The sequence below is a fragment of the Sceloporus undulatus genome, chromosome 4 (genome assembly GCF_019175285.1).
Source record: "Sceloporus undulatus isolate JIND9_A2432 ecotype Alabama chromosome 4, SceUnd_v1.1, whole genome shotgun sequence".
NCBI classification, from domain to species: Eukaryota; Metazoa; Chordata; class Lepidosauria; order Squamata; family Phrynosomatidae; genus Sceloporus; species Sceloporus undulatus.
This window is the reverse complement of record NC_056525.1, coordinates 121,071,955-121,089,683: the sequence shown is the minus strand read 5'-3', so window position 1 is coordinate 121,089,683 and position 17,729 is coordinate 121,071,955. Positions and strand designations below refer to the sequence as shown.

Below are 17,729 nucleotides of genomic sequence, written 5' to 3'. Positions count from 1 at the left end.
ACAACTACAGTTCCCAGGATTCCCTAGCACCAAGCCAGAGCAGTTAAAATAATCTCAGGGGTCGTTCCCACTATGAAAAGCTCAGAATCCTGATTCGAGTTATATGCCCCTAGTTCCCACTGGAAATTGATTCTGATCCCCATTTCATCAATTCCAGTGGGGAAAAAGCAGAGCAAGTGCAAAACCCCCAGGGTTTTTTTGGTAGCAGTTATTTTGAGGTTCTTTTGGAAAGCATCAGTTCTGATGTGATTCCCAACAGTGGGAATGCCAGATCAGAATCGATTCTTTTTCTGAGGGAGGGACAAATGACAGAGGGGTGTGTGCTATCCCTCCCCAGAGATGTCACAGACACACACACAGTGCTGTCTTTTTGGGCGTTTTTTAAAAAAATAAAATTAATCACAAAACGGATAGATTGGCAAAGCAACTACTTGCAAGGGCAAGTAGCTGCTGAACCGTTCAACCGATTTTGCGATTAATTTTATTTTTTATTTTTTAAAAAAAGAAAAATGTGCTGCCCTCACTGGTTTCCTTGGCTGCACCTGAGGCTTCTCTTCGTCCTCCTCCTCTTGCTCTTCTCCACTCCCCCTGACAGTTTCCCAGGTCAGACCTCAGGCTTCCCAGGATGAGATGGAGGAGGACATGTCCTGGGAAAAGAGGATGTGCCTGGTCAGCCTGGGAGAAAGTTGTGGGCCCTTGTCTTCTTCCCCTGAAGCTGAGAGAGCGTGACTTGCCCAAGGCCACCCAGTGGGTTTCCATGGCTCAGCAGAGAGTTGAACTCCTCCAACCACTCCACCAGGCTGTCTTTTGCTGTCCTCTTCTTCTTCCTCCTCCATCCTTCCTTCCTTCCCACAGTCCGGGCTGCTGTGACATCATGATGATTGACATGATGAGTGGCCCAAATGGGGATTAGAATCTTGCCAAAAAAAGCAGTTTCACAGCAGGATTAAAAAGCTCCCTTTTATAGTGGGAACTGGGGACCTTTTGGAAACAATTCCCGACACGGAGCAGAGCCGGATCTGGAGTCGGATTAAACAGTAAGTGGAAATGAGTCCTCAGACTGGATTGTTTCTGCAGTGTGTTTTGGACCAAAGTGACTTATCCCATAATAAATATTTCTTATTCAATTTCCCTTGCTTGATGTTTATATTGGCTTAATTGTATCTTTTTCTCCCTGTTGCTTTCCACTATTGTTTTTTCTATTCTTCCTGTTCCTTGCAAGTCAGCCAATCCACAACATTTATAGAATAATTTGGTGTTTAGAAAGTGGAGCATTTCAGTTTTTATCAGTATAACAAAGCAATCCTGTGGGGGACTTAAGTTGCTGAAACAGCAGCATAACTTCTTTCATATCTTACAACCTCCCAGCCAGTGTATGTTGAATATAGTCTTATGCCATAAATTGGTTTTTCATATGTATTAAGTAAAAAAATAAAATTTCTGAATATACTGACAAACACACATTTTTTATTTCTCTTTACATAATAATGGCTTATTTCTTTGTTACATTTTAGGTTACTTGCAAACTGCCCCAGAATCTATCTTCCAACTCCAAAGTTTCCGTCTGTATTGCTGAGCCCTTCTCCTCTAATATTGCCAATATTCCAAGACATTTAGTTGAATATATTCTGGAAGAAATGGATTATTGTGTGCCTCTTTTGGAAATCTATCCTGTACAGGGGCAAGATACTGTAGTGTCGGATATAGCCAAGGCTTTGGAAATTGTGAGGTATGCTTTTTTTCTTAAATGTGGTATTGAACAGGGTAGTAAGGACGTGCCAAAATTAAAAAAAATGCAGATACATAACCAAATGTAATAAAGATTTTAATTAAGGGCCAAAATGTTGGCCCTTAATTAATTTCAAACTGGCTCCAGGTCGGGATACGGAGTCGAGACCACCATGGTCGCCTTGGTCGATGATCTCCGTCTGTGTATCGACAGGGGAAGTGTGGCCCTGTTGGTGCTCTTGGACCTCTCAGCGGCCTTCGATACCATCAACCATGGTATCCTTCTGGAACGCCTGAGAGGGTTAGGAATCGGGGGCACTGCTTTGCAGTGGTTCCGGTTCTATCTCTCGGATAAGTTCCAGATGGTGTCACTTGGGGACAGTTATGTGGCCAAGAGGGAACTCAAATCGGGTGTCCCTCAATGCGTGATACTGTCTCCAATGCTATTCAACATTTACATGAAGCCGCCGGGTGAGATCATCCGGAGACATGGGGCGGGGTGTTATCAGTACACTCAAATTTGCTTCTCTGTGTCATGGACTGCTTCGGTGACCAAGGATGGCATCTCCCCTCTGAATGACTGTCTGCGGTCAGTAATGGATTGGATGAGGGAAAATAGACTTAAACGGAATCCAAATAAAACTGAGGTACTCGCTGTAGACAATTCTAATCCGGGAATGGTGATAAGCTCTCCAGTTCTGGATGGGGGTCACACTTCCCCTAAAGGACTGTATTCGTAGCTTAGGGGTACTCCTGGACTCGTCGTTTCAGCGGTCATCTCAGGTGCATGCGACAGCCAGGAGTGCCTGTTACCAGCTTAGGCTGATTCGCCAGCTACGGCCCTTCCTGGAACAGGAAAACCTAGAAACGGTTGTACATTCACAGGTAACCTCTCGTCTCAATTTCTGCAATGCGCTCTACATGGGGCAACCCTCATGCCTCGTTCTGAAGCTGCAGTTGGTCCAAAATATGGCAGCCAGATTGGTTACAGGAAATTCAAAATTTGAACCTATCACACCTATCTTAAAATCCCTACACTGGCTGGCTATTAGATTCCGGGCACAGTATAAGGTGTTGGTCATTACCTATAAAGAGCTACATGGCATGGGTCCAGCTTACCTGAGGGGACGCCTCCTCCCATACAATCCTCCTGCACTGAAAAAATCTTGCTAAGAAAACCTTATCATAGGATTGACTTAGAGTCACCATAAGTCAGAAACAACACATACACAATACATCTGGAAGGCCACAGGTTCATTAGCACAGTTGTCTAGGAATTAAATGTGCTTTGAGTGCTTTCTAACCTGCTGTGCTCACAGTCTTTTGGGAGTTGGTGCCATCAGTCAGTGGAACAGCTAAACATTCAGAAGCACTTGCTGCAGCTAGAAATGGGGAGACACCTGCAGAGATCACTGACTGTCTTGGAAGAGTTTATTTAACATGGCAGAAATAATGAAAATGATTACAGTACTTATTAAGAATATTTCAGAACAACTTGATGGCTTCAGTATATTTAACCATATTAAGATATCTACTATAGCAAATCAAAGCAAAATGAAAACACAACTATAAAAGGATAAAGGATATTTTAACTGGCACAGATCTTGCAGAAACTGCTCACAAAAGGATGGTTTAGTAGAGGAATGGTGAAGAAATAATATCCTATATCTAGGACAGCATGACTGAGAAGTTAAAAGATTTTAAAAATGAAAGCAGCCTGTGCAGAAGCATTCTTCTAGACTGTATTGTACAGAAGTACTTATAGAACATGTTTGTGAAGTTTTATACAGTATTCCCTTTCCCTTTTCCTCGCTTTTTTCTCTCCTACTAAGTTCTAAGTCTCTTAACAATTAATGTTTCTAATATACTTTGATACTTTGAAGTAACAGATCAAGGTCATGTTATTGTGCATCTCATTTAGGTTTTTTGATGGCTTCCTTTGGAGAGAATGGGATGATGAAAATAGTGAAACTTATGCTGCACGGATAGAAGAGAGAATTAAGATGTAAGTATCTTTGTCAGACCTTGTTTTCATGAAAAGTAGAGGAAATGCAACTCCTTTAGTAATATTTGTCCAACAAAAGAATAGGGATTTTAAAAAGTCACCAAATGACCACTTTATTAATTTGAATATTAACATGTTATGACGGCTGGGCTAGAAGCCTCCTCCCTGATATTCTGATATAATAGAGGAATGTTCTATCATGTGAAAACTTCCTTTTTCACTTTGAAATGGTGCAGTTCAAAGCCAGAATTAACACCTCATAGACATGTGAAGATCTGGGAGGAAGAGCTAAAAAATGTGGAGGGAGGATTCTCCCTGAAGCATTTTTAACTGGAAAGTTGAAAAAAATGGATTAGAATCTTTTGTTTTAGAATTATGAATAAATATTTAAGACCTAGTTTTCACATATTTACTGCCCCAAATCACTTAAAACTACATAAGCACGGTTTTTATATAAGATTTTATGTACCAAATAGATGGCTACAGTTCCTAGCCAAAGGGCCGAAGCACATGGCCCACTTCCAAAGGGCTGTAGCCACAGTCCAAAGCAGTCCGCTGGCAGGAGCAAATTTAATCCGCTCCTAAAAGTTACGGCTCTTGCTCCATAAACACGGCCTAAATGCGGTTTGTAGCCACTTTGGGGGTGTGTAGATGACACACACACACACACACACACACACACACACACACACCCCAAATCAGGTGGAAGACACACAGAGGTCATGCTTTATTTGGCCCATGCATTTCAGGGCTAGATTTACTTTTCCCTCTTTTTTTTTAATGGGTGTGTTAACATTTCTGTGACAATATGAGGAACCAGTAGAAATAACTAATTTCCTTTTTTTTTTAATTTGCTAATGCAGACAATTTCTTCTGTTTTTATTGGAGGTTCTTTCCCTGCTTCTCATAAATTAGCAAAACCAAAGAGTATCTTTGTAGTTCAGGACCTTGTAAGCTCCATGTGTAACAAAGATAAAATTTTAAAATATTAAATTCGGTTGGTAATTTTTTTACTTTTATATCTACCAAATTATGTGTAGTGTTTTATATTGTAAAGTATATAGTCTATATATACTTTATACTCTAAAGTTTCAGTTTATAAAAAGTGTTAGCTCTGTATTGCCCCCTGACCCCATTTTTCCCCTGAAATTGTTTCCTTTCTCACTTGGCTGGAAAAATAGCTTTTCCTCCCATAGCTTTTAAATTGCCATAAATTTTTACATTTATGCCATTCATCTACAGTTTGTGGGAATGGAGACTCAATTTTCTTGTATAAAGCTGCAAAAGGAGATGTTCTAATTTTCTTAACTCTTCATAGTTGGTGTGATATCAAGAATGAGATTATTCCTTCTGCAATTGCTCATCGTTTTAAAAGAAATCTGGAAAAATACAAAAGCATGCGTTTGGAAATGATTCATTACCAAAGTAATATTAAGGAAGAGCCGACACCAGAAGAAGCAATTGAATGTTGGAAAAACTATTATGAATTAAGAACGTTACGTGGATTATTAAAAATATGGGAAGATTTACGTTTAAGGTAATTTCATTTGCCATATATATATTTTTAAAAAAACAATGGGCTGTTAAAGTAAAATGATATTGACTGCTGTTCGGTTATTTGCTTTTAATGTCTATCATTTTGTTTATTAATTGTAAATATAGCCAGTTTGGTACTAAATTTCATAACAGTCCTATATGTGTCTGCTCACTACTAGTTCCTGGGATTAACTGCAAGGTAAGTGGCTATTAGACTGCAGCCTTAGATGTTTATAGACTGTTAAAATTGGAATCACAGCAGCTGGTTCAGAGCCCCATATTCTTGAATAACTGTGGTATGTGTTGTTGTAATGCTAGTAAGATTCATCCAATTGTTTTAGATTTGTAGTAGACTGCTGATTGTCTTAGAAAGGTAGTTCCATAACCTTTGGTTCAACACATATTTTCCTTTCACCCTTCTGTTTTAATCCCAAACATCTCCAGTTGATGGATCTGAAATAGGGGAGCTGGGAGCCTCCCTTCTCCAATCAGAGGCCTCCTAGTCTGAATCTGCACTGCAGAAATAATTCAATTTAATATGCCACAACTCCATCCTATGGAATCCTGGGATTTGTAGCATTTGTAGGATTTGTTGTGGCATCAGAGCTGTGACTAAGAATGCCAAATAGCTCACAAAACTGCAAACTCCGAAATTCCATATCATTCAACCATTGCAGTTAAAGCAGTATCAACTGCATTTTCTCCCAGTATTGATCCAGCCCTAGCAGCATATTGTATAGCCAATGAAAAGCAGTTTGAGCTCACTATTTCTATACTAGCCACATGCTTTTCTCTTCTGCTTTTGTACATATATTCCAGGATAATATATGGAAGGACCATACTGGTAGATTAAATTTCACTTTAAACAAAAATTTATTAAGAGGTATTTAAAGTAATTTCTGCTTTCATAGTCCAGAATATGGATTACAAGTAAACATTGAAAAGCAAGCTTCCATGATAATTCTGAAATTTCTTGTGACATAAAAGCTGCCACACTGAGGCTTAGTCAGGCATGTTCATCATTTACTGCAAATAAAATGGAGCTCCTTTTGAGCACATACATCATTCCCGCAGTAACCAAACGGCTCTGGCTCCTGGGGTGTCCAGGGGCATGAAATCCCAAGGATACCCCTTTTCCATGCCACAGGGAAGTGGCATTTTGCCACTTCTCCATGGTCCTGAAAAACCCCAGACTGGGGGTGCAGGGCTGCCGGTGAGGCTATCCTGCCCCCAACCCAAAGGAAAAAGGGTCGCCACAGGCCCACCCCTTTAGGGCAGTCTGTACCGCACCTTAGATAATTTTAAAGGTTTTTCGTTTTATGTGCCTTCAAGTCATTTCCCTTCGGTTTTCTTGGAAAGATTTGTTCAGAGATGGTTTGCCTTTGCCTTCCCCTGAGGCTGAGAGCCTGTGACTTGACCAGGGTCACATAGGGGCTGAGCTGGGAATCAAACCTTGTTCTCCAGAGTCGTAGTACAATACTCAAACCACTACACCAAATTAAAATGACTGGAATCCTGTTGGTCACAAACATACATTCAACTAAGGTTGACACACCTGTACCTTTTCTGAGTCCCTCGGCATCTGATAGTCCTGTCCGCAGGAGAAGAGGCTGCTTTTCGAACAGAATACAGAGGAACAGAGTGATTCCCAATCAGCAAATGGGTAATTTGCATACTATCACCCTATTTATTCAACTTGTATGCAGAAAATATTGTTCACACAGCAGACTTAGAGTAAGAAACAGGAGGAGTGAATATCAGGAGAAAGAACATTAATAATCTAAGATAGGCAGACAACACAATACTACTAACAGTAACCAGCAAGTACCTGAATAATTACTGAAGAAGGTTAAGGAGGAAAAAGCCAAGCCTAATGCTGAATATTAAGAAAACAAACATAATGACCACAGAAAAGCTATAACTTGGGCAATGAGAAGATCCAAATAGTCAAAGAATTCTCATAACTTGGACAAACATAGACCAGAACAGAAACTGTCGTCAAGAAATCAAAAGAAGATTAAGAATGGGAAAGGGCAGCTATGAAAGAACTAGACAAGATCCTAAAGTTCAAAGATATACGTTTGAACCATAAAGTGAGGCTTGTTCAAGCCACTGTATTCCCCATCTCCATGTATGGATGTGAGAGCTGGATGGTGAAAAGAGCAGATAGGGAAAAAACCCATTTGAGATGTGGAGCTGGAGAAGAGTGCTGAAGATACCATGAGTGGCCAAAAAGCCTGAATTCTCCCTGGAAGCCAGGATGACTAAATTGAGACTGTTGTATTTTGGTCTCTTCATGGGAAGGCATGAATCATTAGAAACGACAATGATGCTGGAAAGGCAGAGGACAGTGGAAAGAGAGGAGGACCACATGGCAGATGGTTAGACTCGATCAGAGAGGCTACAGATGACCTGAGCAGGGCAGTCAATGACAGATTCTTGGAGATGCCTCATCCACAGGGTTGTTGAGTTGAAGTCAGCTGTTAACAACAATAATAACAATGTTTTCTGATACGTTGTGCACAGGGAGTTATTTATTAGCCCCTTGCACACCATCCAGATTCTTTTACTAGTTCCCCTCCAATCTTTGATTGTATATCATTTTGACTGTAAATTAAATTGTGTTAAAAAGTAATCTCATAACATCTTACTTACAGCTGTCAATCTCCAGAGGACTGCTTCTGCCATTTACAGGCCAGGATGGGAAGTGTAAGGCAAATCAGTCAATGAAAGGCAGCTAGTGTCAGCTGTAAGGGGAACAGGAATGAAGCTGAAGAAAAAAATAATCCTTTTTTCTCTGCATCATAGCCAAGACAGGCTTCATCTTCATCCCTGACCTCCCCCTGCCCCATTGGTCTAATAAACAGTAGTGTCTCCTGGGGCTCAGCAGTGGCTGGGAAAAGGTAACTGGTGTAGAGCTGTACATGCAGAGCACCCAATACTCTGATGTACAGTGCAAAATTTATTCTACATGTATGGTATGTTTTTAAAAGGTAGGGTAGAGAGGTTTTCTGTAACTGAGTCCCAAAGCAGATGGGCAAGAAGCAGTGGCTTCAAGTCTCTTCAGAGGCAGGGTTTTCTTTTGGCATGCTGGTTGATTTAGCATTCTTCTTTAGTTTCATTCTCACTTTTGATATTAGTAGTTCATAGTCTTGGCAGTCATCTGCTCCAGGACATGTTAGGCTCTGTCTTCAATGAATTCAGTTCTCCTTGTGGTTGTAAAAATGCTATTTAAAAACTTTGTCCCATCATTCTTTACATGACCTTAACTTTTCTTAATATTATTTAAAAGTTAAATCATTCATTCATTTTTTTCCTCTAAAGAAGTCAGAAATCAAAAGTCATGATTGATGGCATGCATTTCAGAGGACTACTGTGCATAGTTTCAGTTGTAAATTAATTGTCTGGCAAAAAGCAAAAATCACTAAATTGTAGCCAAGGGTCCGTAGGGGAATTTATTATGTTGTTATTAGTCCAAATATTGCAAGAGGGGACTGGCTACAAGAGCCCTCCAAGATCGTCTCCCGATGTGTATACGGAGTAGACCAGGGCCTCCCAATAACTGAAGCTGAGACAGATTGCAATACTAAATGTCTACTTTATTGAAAACAGGGGGAACACACGCAATGCACGCACTCACACACACATTCAAGGCTCAGGAAGGTAGGTTGGAAATATGGAAAAGATGTTTAGGCTTTGCTAATGGTATACTCACCAAGATGTAGTCTTCCTCCGGGAAGCAAATGGGATGTGGGACAGTGAGACAAGTCTGCTCCGCAACCTGGGTTTGAGCAGAAATGCCGGCTACCAGAACAGAGGTCTGACTGACGTGGAGTAAGTAAACCTTGCAAATGGCGCACTGAGCAGCCAAAGTTGGGACCTTTTAAGGGCGAAATCTCGCCTGAGGGCAGAGAGTTTTGGTGATTGGAACAAAGGCGTTTAATTGCTTTCTTTCACCTGGATGTCTGGATCTGATAATATCTAGGACTTAAGTTGTTCGGACAACAGCCTTGAGGAGGGGGTGATAGCTTCAGGGAAGGCAAACATTTTACTCTTCCTGGCTTAAGATAATCCCTTCATGCGACTTCCCAGACCTTCTAAGATGTTAATGTGGCTGCTCCCCTAGGGGAGGTGTATGTGTCCTCTCGCCTTGCCAGTAATGGCGGACAGCCTAGGAGTCTGGCCAGGGGTCATCCAAGGGTTATCATTGATTCCAAAATTTATATGAACCAGCATGGGTAACAAAATATTTCATATTTTGTTTGCTCTGCATTTTAAATGGATTTCTAGTGCCAGACATTTCTGGCATGTTCATTTTGCATAGTGATATTGTTCAGGCCTAAATATCTGCATATGTTTAAATCTGAAACAAATAGATTGGTATGTGTACTTGAGGCTAGCTTGCTTAATATACATCCACGTAATGCTTTGTTTAAAAATTAATTGTAGTTTAGAGTTCATTTTCAATTTCAGGGCTCATGGACCTCTTACCCCAAGAATACTGAAACGAAGGAAAGGATACAGAGAAGACAGAAAAACTATAACTTATGTTATTGCAAGAACAGTGACAGTGGAAATGGTAAGGAAATGTTCACTTGCAGAAATATTCAAATAGCTGATTGTTGGTCGTTGCTGCTGCTGCTGTTGTTTCTCCTCCTCCTCCTTGTCATTTCTATCTCTTCTCTCCCTTCCACAAGTTATATAGCAGGGATGGTGAACCTTTTCTGGTTTGTGTGCCGAGCTGTGGGCTTCTGCTGCTCAGGATGGGGCTGTGAGCTGGGGCAGGATTTTTGGCCCTGGGGGCGGGGCTTCTGTAATCTGGGGACACGGTTTCTGCACTCAGGGGTGGAGCTTCTCCCCCCCTGCCCCTTTCCTGCCATCCAGCTGTCTCTGAGAGACAGCTGTAGGTCAGCAAAGGCCCATGCAGGGCAGAGCCATGGGCACATGTCCCGTCTTCCTCTTCCCGGACCTTTCTTGACCCCCAGCGGGCTCGTTCAGGATCAGGAAGTGGGGAAGAAGAGGACTGGGCACGCTTCATCCTGGAACTTTCCTAACTGCCAACGGGCTCTCTGGAGCTCACTGGGGGTCAGGAAAGATTAGTGGGCAAGAGGAAGACTGGGCATGTTCCCATTCCTCCTCCCCACAGACCTTTTCCTGCCCCCAGCTGTCTCTCCAAAGATAGCTGGAGGCCAGCAAAGGTCCCTGCGGAGGAGCCAATGGCATGCACCACTTGTTCCTCCTCTCGCCACCCTTTTCCGGCTTCTAGCTCTCTTGAAGAGGCAGCTGAAGGCCAGGAGTGGGCTAGGAGGAGACGTGTACATCTGGATCATTCTCATCAGCACTATTTTCTGGTTTCCAGCTGTCTCGAAAAGGCAGGGAGGAAGAGGAATGGGTATGTACGTCCCTGTTCCTCCTCCTCCCGGGCCCATGCCTTGCAAAATGGTGTTGCATGTCACCCGTGATACAGCCATCATGGTTATATAGTGTCTCACTTTCCTAAGCTATAATGTGCAGAACTGTTCTACCTCACAGCAGACTCAGTCAGTGTCTGCTGTTTGGTGTTAGGGGGTTGGTTTAGGTGTCGTAGTAAAGCTAAGGATGAATATTACTTGTTTTCTAATCCAACACATTTAGACAGAAGGATCTTTTTTATTTTAATTTAATTTGCTTTCTTAATCTGTTTTCATAGACCGATGCTTCAAAAATGCTGACAAAGGGGATAAAGACCAATATTTTTGGGTTGATAAGGTATTTTGTTGTTGCAGTCAGTAATGTCAGAATTCCTGACTGTAGTGTTTATAATTATATTTATTTTTCAAATAATTCCTCATTCTCATTTATAAATGGAGTTGTAACAGTTACAGCAATTGATGTTGACTTAATTTCCTTTTTTCACATTCTCTCTCTCATATGTTCAGGTTAAAGACTTATCTCCAAATACACCTATTGAACGCCGTGATAACTTAAACTCGGCTTTGGACAGTTGTTACAGTGGAGATCATGTCCTTCTCTTCCCTGGAGAATATAAGGCAGCAAGCCTTTCAATGTTAACTGAAGATATTATTATTAAAGGTCATGAAAATATTTAACTTTTTTTCTTTTGTGTTTACAGTTGCCAGCTTAGAAGCAGCTGCTATGATTTTTAATGAACAAATTAAGAAAACCTTAAGTTTTATGTCAAGGCAGTTCTTGTTTTTATCTGTTGTAGACACATCATGTACATGATCTATAACATATAATATATAGTAGTACAGATGAAGCAATTGTGGCAATGTGCAGCACTGCTCAGTCATTTGAAACAGTAAATAATCACTTTAGATGGGGTGAGACCTAGTTTTAATAACTAAAATATCCTATTTTGTTTAGGAGCTGGAAAACCAGAGGAAATTATAATTACTTCAGAGCCTGATCATGAGAGCTTTGTAGTATCCAGGGCCCAAAATGTGAAATTAATGAATATTACCTTAATACAACAAAGAACTGTTGATGGTATTGTAGTAGTAGAATCCGGACACACAGCTCTGGAGAATTGTGTACTGAAGTGTGACGGAACTGGCATCTGTGTACTTGCTGGAGCTTCTTTGACAGTTATAAACAGCGAGATTACTGGAGCTGAGGTACTCTTTCATCATATAATGCAATATGTATGCGTGAGTGTAAAATGTTTGCATAAAACAGTGAGTACACTTGCAAAAAATGGATTGTTCTGTTTATGTTCTTTGAGAATTGACAAATGAACCATCTTTGAGCTTTCAGGTATTAAAAAACTTAACATATTAGTGAAGCAACAATTTGATTAGAAGAATACAGTGATAAAGCTTTTCCTGACTATTTACACCAGACTACTTACACCAGCTTTTGTGTATATGTGTAAGAAGTCTGTAACCAAAACTCTCCTATGGAAAAACTACCTGAACATAGAAAGCTAACATGATTAGACAGAATGGTGGCACATTAGCCTTTATTTGGATATTATAAGGACAGTGTTTGCAGTCTGGGGGTGCTCCTAGACCCGTCACTTCACATGAGAAATCAGGTGAATGCGACGATCAGGAGCACCTGTTATCAGCTTCGGCTGATACGCCAGCTGCACCCTTTCCTGGACGTAAAGAACCTAGAAACTGTTGTACATTCACTGATAACTTCACGACTTGATTTCTGTAATGTGCTCTACAGGGGCTACCTTGTGCCTAGTCTGGAAACTTCAACTAGTGCAAAATATGGCAGCCAGACTGGTCGCCGGAAAAACTAGGAGTGATTGAATAACACCCATCTTAAAATCTCTTCACTGGCTGCCTATTAGTTTCCAGGCACAGTACAAGGTGTTGGTGATAACCTTTAAAGCTTTACATGGCTTTGGCCCAACCTATTTGAGGGATCGCCTACTCCCACATAATCCGCCCCGTACCCTCAGGTCCTCTGGGAGGAATCTATTGCAGCCTTTAAAAACCAGACTAACTGCTACCTCCCAGAGGGCCTTCTCTGCTATTGCTCCCAAACTATGGAACGGTCTGCCGGACGAGATCCATCAAATTGCCAGCTTAGACAGCTTTAAAAAAGCTGTCAAGATAGATCTTTTCCGGCAGGCCTTTCCTGAATAAAAGTGCCCGGCCACAGAATGACTGCCCCCCACATCATGTATCAGCCCACCGTTCTGTCCTCGCTGTATTTTTTATTGTGTTTTTAATAGATGTTTTAAGTGTAACTTGTTTAATCCTGTTTTAAGGGGGGGGGGAATTTGGGACATACATTTGTAAATGTGGATTTTAACGTGTTTTAAGCCACTTTCATTGTCTTGTCACAAAAAAGCGGGATATAAATAAAAAAAAGTCTTATTTATGTTACTTTTCTTGTTTATAAAAAACTTTTCTCTCATAAGGAGATTGGTCAAGCAAAGCCTCCTTTGCATTGCATGAAACAATCTACCACTTGGTAATGCTGATGATAAAACTGATCCTTAGTTGGAATGAAGATTGTGTACCTCGGTTGTTCAACATTAAAACGTATGTCCAAGAAACTAGACAGAAGTATAAGCATGCAACATATAAATAATCTGAAAGCTCAAAATATTTGTCAAGCGGAAGCCTATGTACCAAAATACATATGGCCTCTTCTGACAACTATCAGTTACCTATTAGTAAGCATGAGGTGTAGGTGAAGAAAATGGTGACTATTGCCATTAAAAAAAAAAGCCCTGATTTTAATCCATTTTCCCCCATGAGAGTAAAGACCAGCCTCTATGACTGTATCAGCATTTTAGAAATAATCCAAACTGACACCACTTTAATTGCCATTGCTCAATGTTATGGAATTCTGGAAAGGAAGCTGCTGTGAAAATCTCCTTTAATAGTCATCCTGCATTTAATAGGGAGGCCTCCTCATATTTAGGGTGGTCTTTTATTAAAATACTTTACACAATTTTAGAAAACCTAGATAAATCTGAAATCTGTCTAATATCTCTGTGTAGTCAAATGTTTGCAGCATCAGTTTCCCTATTCCATATACATACATACATACATACATATCTGGAATTAAATAGGACTAAATTGTTACTATTGACCAGAAATGGTAGCAGGCAATTCTGCAAAAAAACAAAAAAACAAAACACCATCACTGAAACATCCAATATGGTTTAAATGAAGGAAATTGTTGAAACCAAAATCAATTGCACTGTGAAAGGTTCCTCCAGTGTTTTAACACAGAAAATGGAAATTAGATTAGAAAAGCACCCTGAGGAGAAGTATACCTTCCTTTCTATGTCCTCAATCTAAATCCCTATCTGTGAGCTCCAAAGCAGAAAACAAGAAATAGTGATGAACTAGTGTTTCCTCCACATGTTGAACATGCAATACATGCAAACTGACATTTTAAAATTGGATAAAACAGGTTGCTGCTTCAAGAATTCAAGGAGCTGCAGTGTATATACTTGTGTAGAGGTCAAAAAATGTTGGTTAAAGAACTTACTAAAAAAAACCTGGGTTATGACTCCGTACTTTGAATGCAGAGGCAGGCTGCACTGCCTCATCCCCAGCTGCCCCACGGAGGACAACCAGGATGGGAAGCAGGATGGGATGGAAGGCCAGAGCTGGCTTCCCAAGACTCTCCCCCAAGGAAACAGCCAGGCTGTAGAGGAGGGGGAGGAAAACTGCTGAGAGTTTTACCCTCAACTTATCCATTGGCCATATCAAAATCCCTAATTTTGGCCCCAAAAGCTGCTCTCCACCTATACATGAGGTAGACTTATAGTTGAGCATATACGTTACATGACCAAGAAACTCGCAGCTGTTTTCAGTTCTCCACCTTTTATGTAGCTTCACAGAAGGGAGAAAATACAACTTTAATTGTATTAAAAATAAAATTTAAAACGGGATTTTTTTTTTAAGTGTCCTTTCAGATAACTATTCAGTGGTCGAAAACATGCTGCAGAAATAATCCACTTTGAGACTGCTTTCACTGCCCTGGCTCAGTGCTAGGGAATCCTGGGAATTGTACTTTATTTTGGCACCAGAGCTCTCTGAAAGAGAAGGCTAAATATCACCCAAATGTACAGTTCCCAGAATTTCCTAGCATTCAGCCAGGGCAAGTAAAGCAGTCTCAAACTACATTAGTTCTGCAATGTGTTTTGGATCCATATGCCTCAAAAAAGCTCTGGATGGCCATCTGTCGACGATGCTTTGATCTGGATTTCCTGCATGGCAGGGGGTTGGACTGGATGGCCCTTGCGGTCTCTTCCAACTCTATGATTCTATGATTCTATGATTGATTCTCTAAATTGATAATCACAGTGTTAGATGCTGCATATCAGCATCTTTTTATTCTGCAGTGAACAGTTATTCTTGTCAGTCACAATACCATTAAACTAAGTGAGGGATTTTGTTTTTTGCTTTTTGCATTCAGGGTGCTGGAGTTGAGTTATATCCAGGAAGCACAGCGATTTTGGAGGGTAATAACATTCACCACTGCAATAACTTTAGAACCTGTGACCCCTCCAGCGGTAAACTTGGTGGCATTAATATTAAGGTAAATCATTGTGGATTGCCACTCTTAATACTGTAATGTTTTGGATGAGAGGTAGAAGCAGGCAAAAGTAAAGCTGAATAAATTGACTAAACTGCAAAAGAGAAGTGTTCATAAACAAAATTTTGATTCCTTAACAGGTCCTTCCACTTCCTCAGCTAAGGATGAAAAACAATCATATTCACAGTAACAATGGCTATGGAGTGACTATTATGAAGCCTTCTGAAGAGTTTTCTGCTACAACGGAAGGAACAGTGGCATGTGCTGCAGCAGGAGATGGAGAAGAGTCTCTTTCCAAGTTAATGCAGGAACTGAGCCTTGACATGAGCACTAATATACTAGAAGAGAACGCTAAAGCCATCACCATCATTAACTAAAGTTGCAGATTGCACATGATTTCTGAAGTTTGCTTTGATATATTTGGAAAACCTACTTCATTAAAAGACACTACTAATGTTTATTGCTTTATTAGAAGACTAATAAATAAGAATAATTATTTGTAGTTCACATTAATGAACCTCTCAAGATGTGGGTGTAATATAGATAAAAAGGAGAGAAAACATGAAAGGGTCAAAAATTTCTTTCAGGATAGATTACCTTTTATGAATGCTGGAAACTGAATTAGAAAATAAACTTGGCAAAATATTATTTTACTTAATAATATGGGTTCACCTTTGCCGAAGCTTGGAAGAAGAAAGATATACCTAGAAAAGAGGATTAAATGCTAAAACTTTATGATATGATAAAAGCAGACAAACTAACCCAATATTTGAGAGACAATACACTAGACAAATTTGACAAGGATTGGGGAAACTGAATTTTTGAGGGAGCAACGGGGAGAAAACAGTCATAGGACAGAGTATAGATATACGTTACAGAATATATATATATAATAGAGAGTAAGCATAAAAATTAATTAGTTGGGGGTTAATGGGATTATAGTACTGTTAAGAGAAGGATATAAGAAAATATAGCAACTGAGTCTATGGTATTAAATCTAGGAAGTAAAAGCAAGTCATATAACAAATGCAAGATCAAATCAACAGTGAGGAAGTTTTCAGGAGAGAATGGAGAGACAGTTTGTCAAGAAGTTGCTTTAGATTGAATGTTAATAACCAGGTAGATAGTTATAGTAATTTGATAGGTACGGGAAGGAAATAAGAGGGTAAAAACATGGAAAGTATGAGAGATTTAAGGATGAAGAGGGGAGAAGTGAAAGAAGGGAGGGAGAAGTGAGGTTAGATGGGAGGATTATGGGAAGAGATTTAGGATTAAGAGGGAGTTGGGGTAGAGGAGACTGTAAACCTTTTATTAAAATAACAGTTAATGTAGTAACAAATGTTTTAATGTATGCGTAATGTGGTTGTAACGTATGTGTGGATATGGAAAATAATAAAACTTTACTAAAAACAATTCTTTCAGGATAAGAATGTACCTTATGAAATAGTATAAAGCCAGATAAGAGTAAGTAGAAGTATATTCCTTTGTACATTGGGCTTTTTAAAAAATTTTATCTGTCAAAAATGCAATAAATAATATATTATAAAAAAAGACACTACTAAGTATGTTCTTACTATGGATACTGTTAAAACATGGAATATTAGTGCCATACTTACCATAGATACTCAGCTATAAGTTGACGTCATGTAGAAGTCAAGGACAAGTTTGGGGGCCAGAATTGCGGATTTTGATATGACTCATGGATAATTCGTGGGTAAAATTTAGGGACATAAAGCAAAGGACCTAAAGGATGAAGCAAAAGAAAACAATGCCAAAGAACTTGCAAAATTCCATCGGACATAACTGTTTGTGCTCACTCTTAAGGCCGGATGTATGATAGAGTGGACAGGGGATTAGTGCTTCCAGGGCAGATTATACTCTTGCCTTTTACTTTTTAAAAAACTTTTTATTTAATATATATATTATATACATAGAATAATCATATAGAAATACAAAATAATCATACAAAGCTTCTATCATGATATTACATTATTCAATCCAACAATATTATTGCCTAGTTTTACTATGAATGAAACAGCTAGTTCCTATAATATATCATTTACATTATCTTCTACTATACAATAATAATGCTTTATCTTAACTTCCCCTATGTCTTAACAAAAATGCCTAACAGTACAGAACGAACTGTTCTTGTCTTTATTATTTCTCTGTCAAAGTATTCTTTAAAGTTTCCTCGGTACTCATCCCTGTTTCTTACATCAATTATATTTCTATTCTTTGTCTCCAATATTTCAATTCTTAATTCCGTTACTTGCATTATCACTGCCAACACTTCTTACAAAATTCTGTTATTGGAAGCCATTATTCATTTATTTTCTCTATTCCCTTATTATTTAGCCACGAAGTTAATCTATCCATTTCTTGCATGTCTTATATTTTCAATAGCTAGTCATCTATTGTTGGCAACTCTGCTTTTTTTTCC

At 39.6% G+C, this 17,729-nt stretch overlaps 1 protein-coding gene across 1 annotated transcript in view; it reads left to right on the top strand.

The window, feature by feature from the left end:
• The window catches only part of LOC121927715 (testicular spindle-associated protein SHCBP1L-like), a 21,570-nt gene extending 4,760 nt beyond the window's left edge, over positions 1 to 16,810 (top strand). The window contains exons 3-10 of the mRNA XM_042461565.1: positions 1,515 to 1,729; positions 3,650 to 3,733; positions 5,052 to 5,270; positions 9,743 to 9,848; positions 11,188 to 11,341; positions 11,636 to 11,886; positions 15,167 to 15,289; positions 15,427 to 16,810. Coding sequence (XP_042317499.1) covers positions 1,515 to 1,729; positions 3,650 to 3,733; positions 5,052 to 5,270; positions 9,743 to 9,848; positions 11,188 to 11,341; positions 11,636 to 11,886; positions 15,167 to 15,289; positions 15,427 to 15,663 — 1,389 coding nt within the window. The 3' untranslated portion in view covers positions 15,664 to 16,810. The remainder of the gene's footprint in view (positions 1 to 1,514; positions 1,730 to 3,649; positions 3,734 to 5,051; positions 5,271 to 9,742; positions 9,849 to 11,187; positions 11,342 to 11,635; positions 11,887 to 15,166; positions 15,290 to 15,426) is intronic.
• The last annotated feature ends 919 nt before the right edge of the window (positions 16,811 to 17,729 follow it).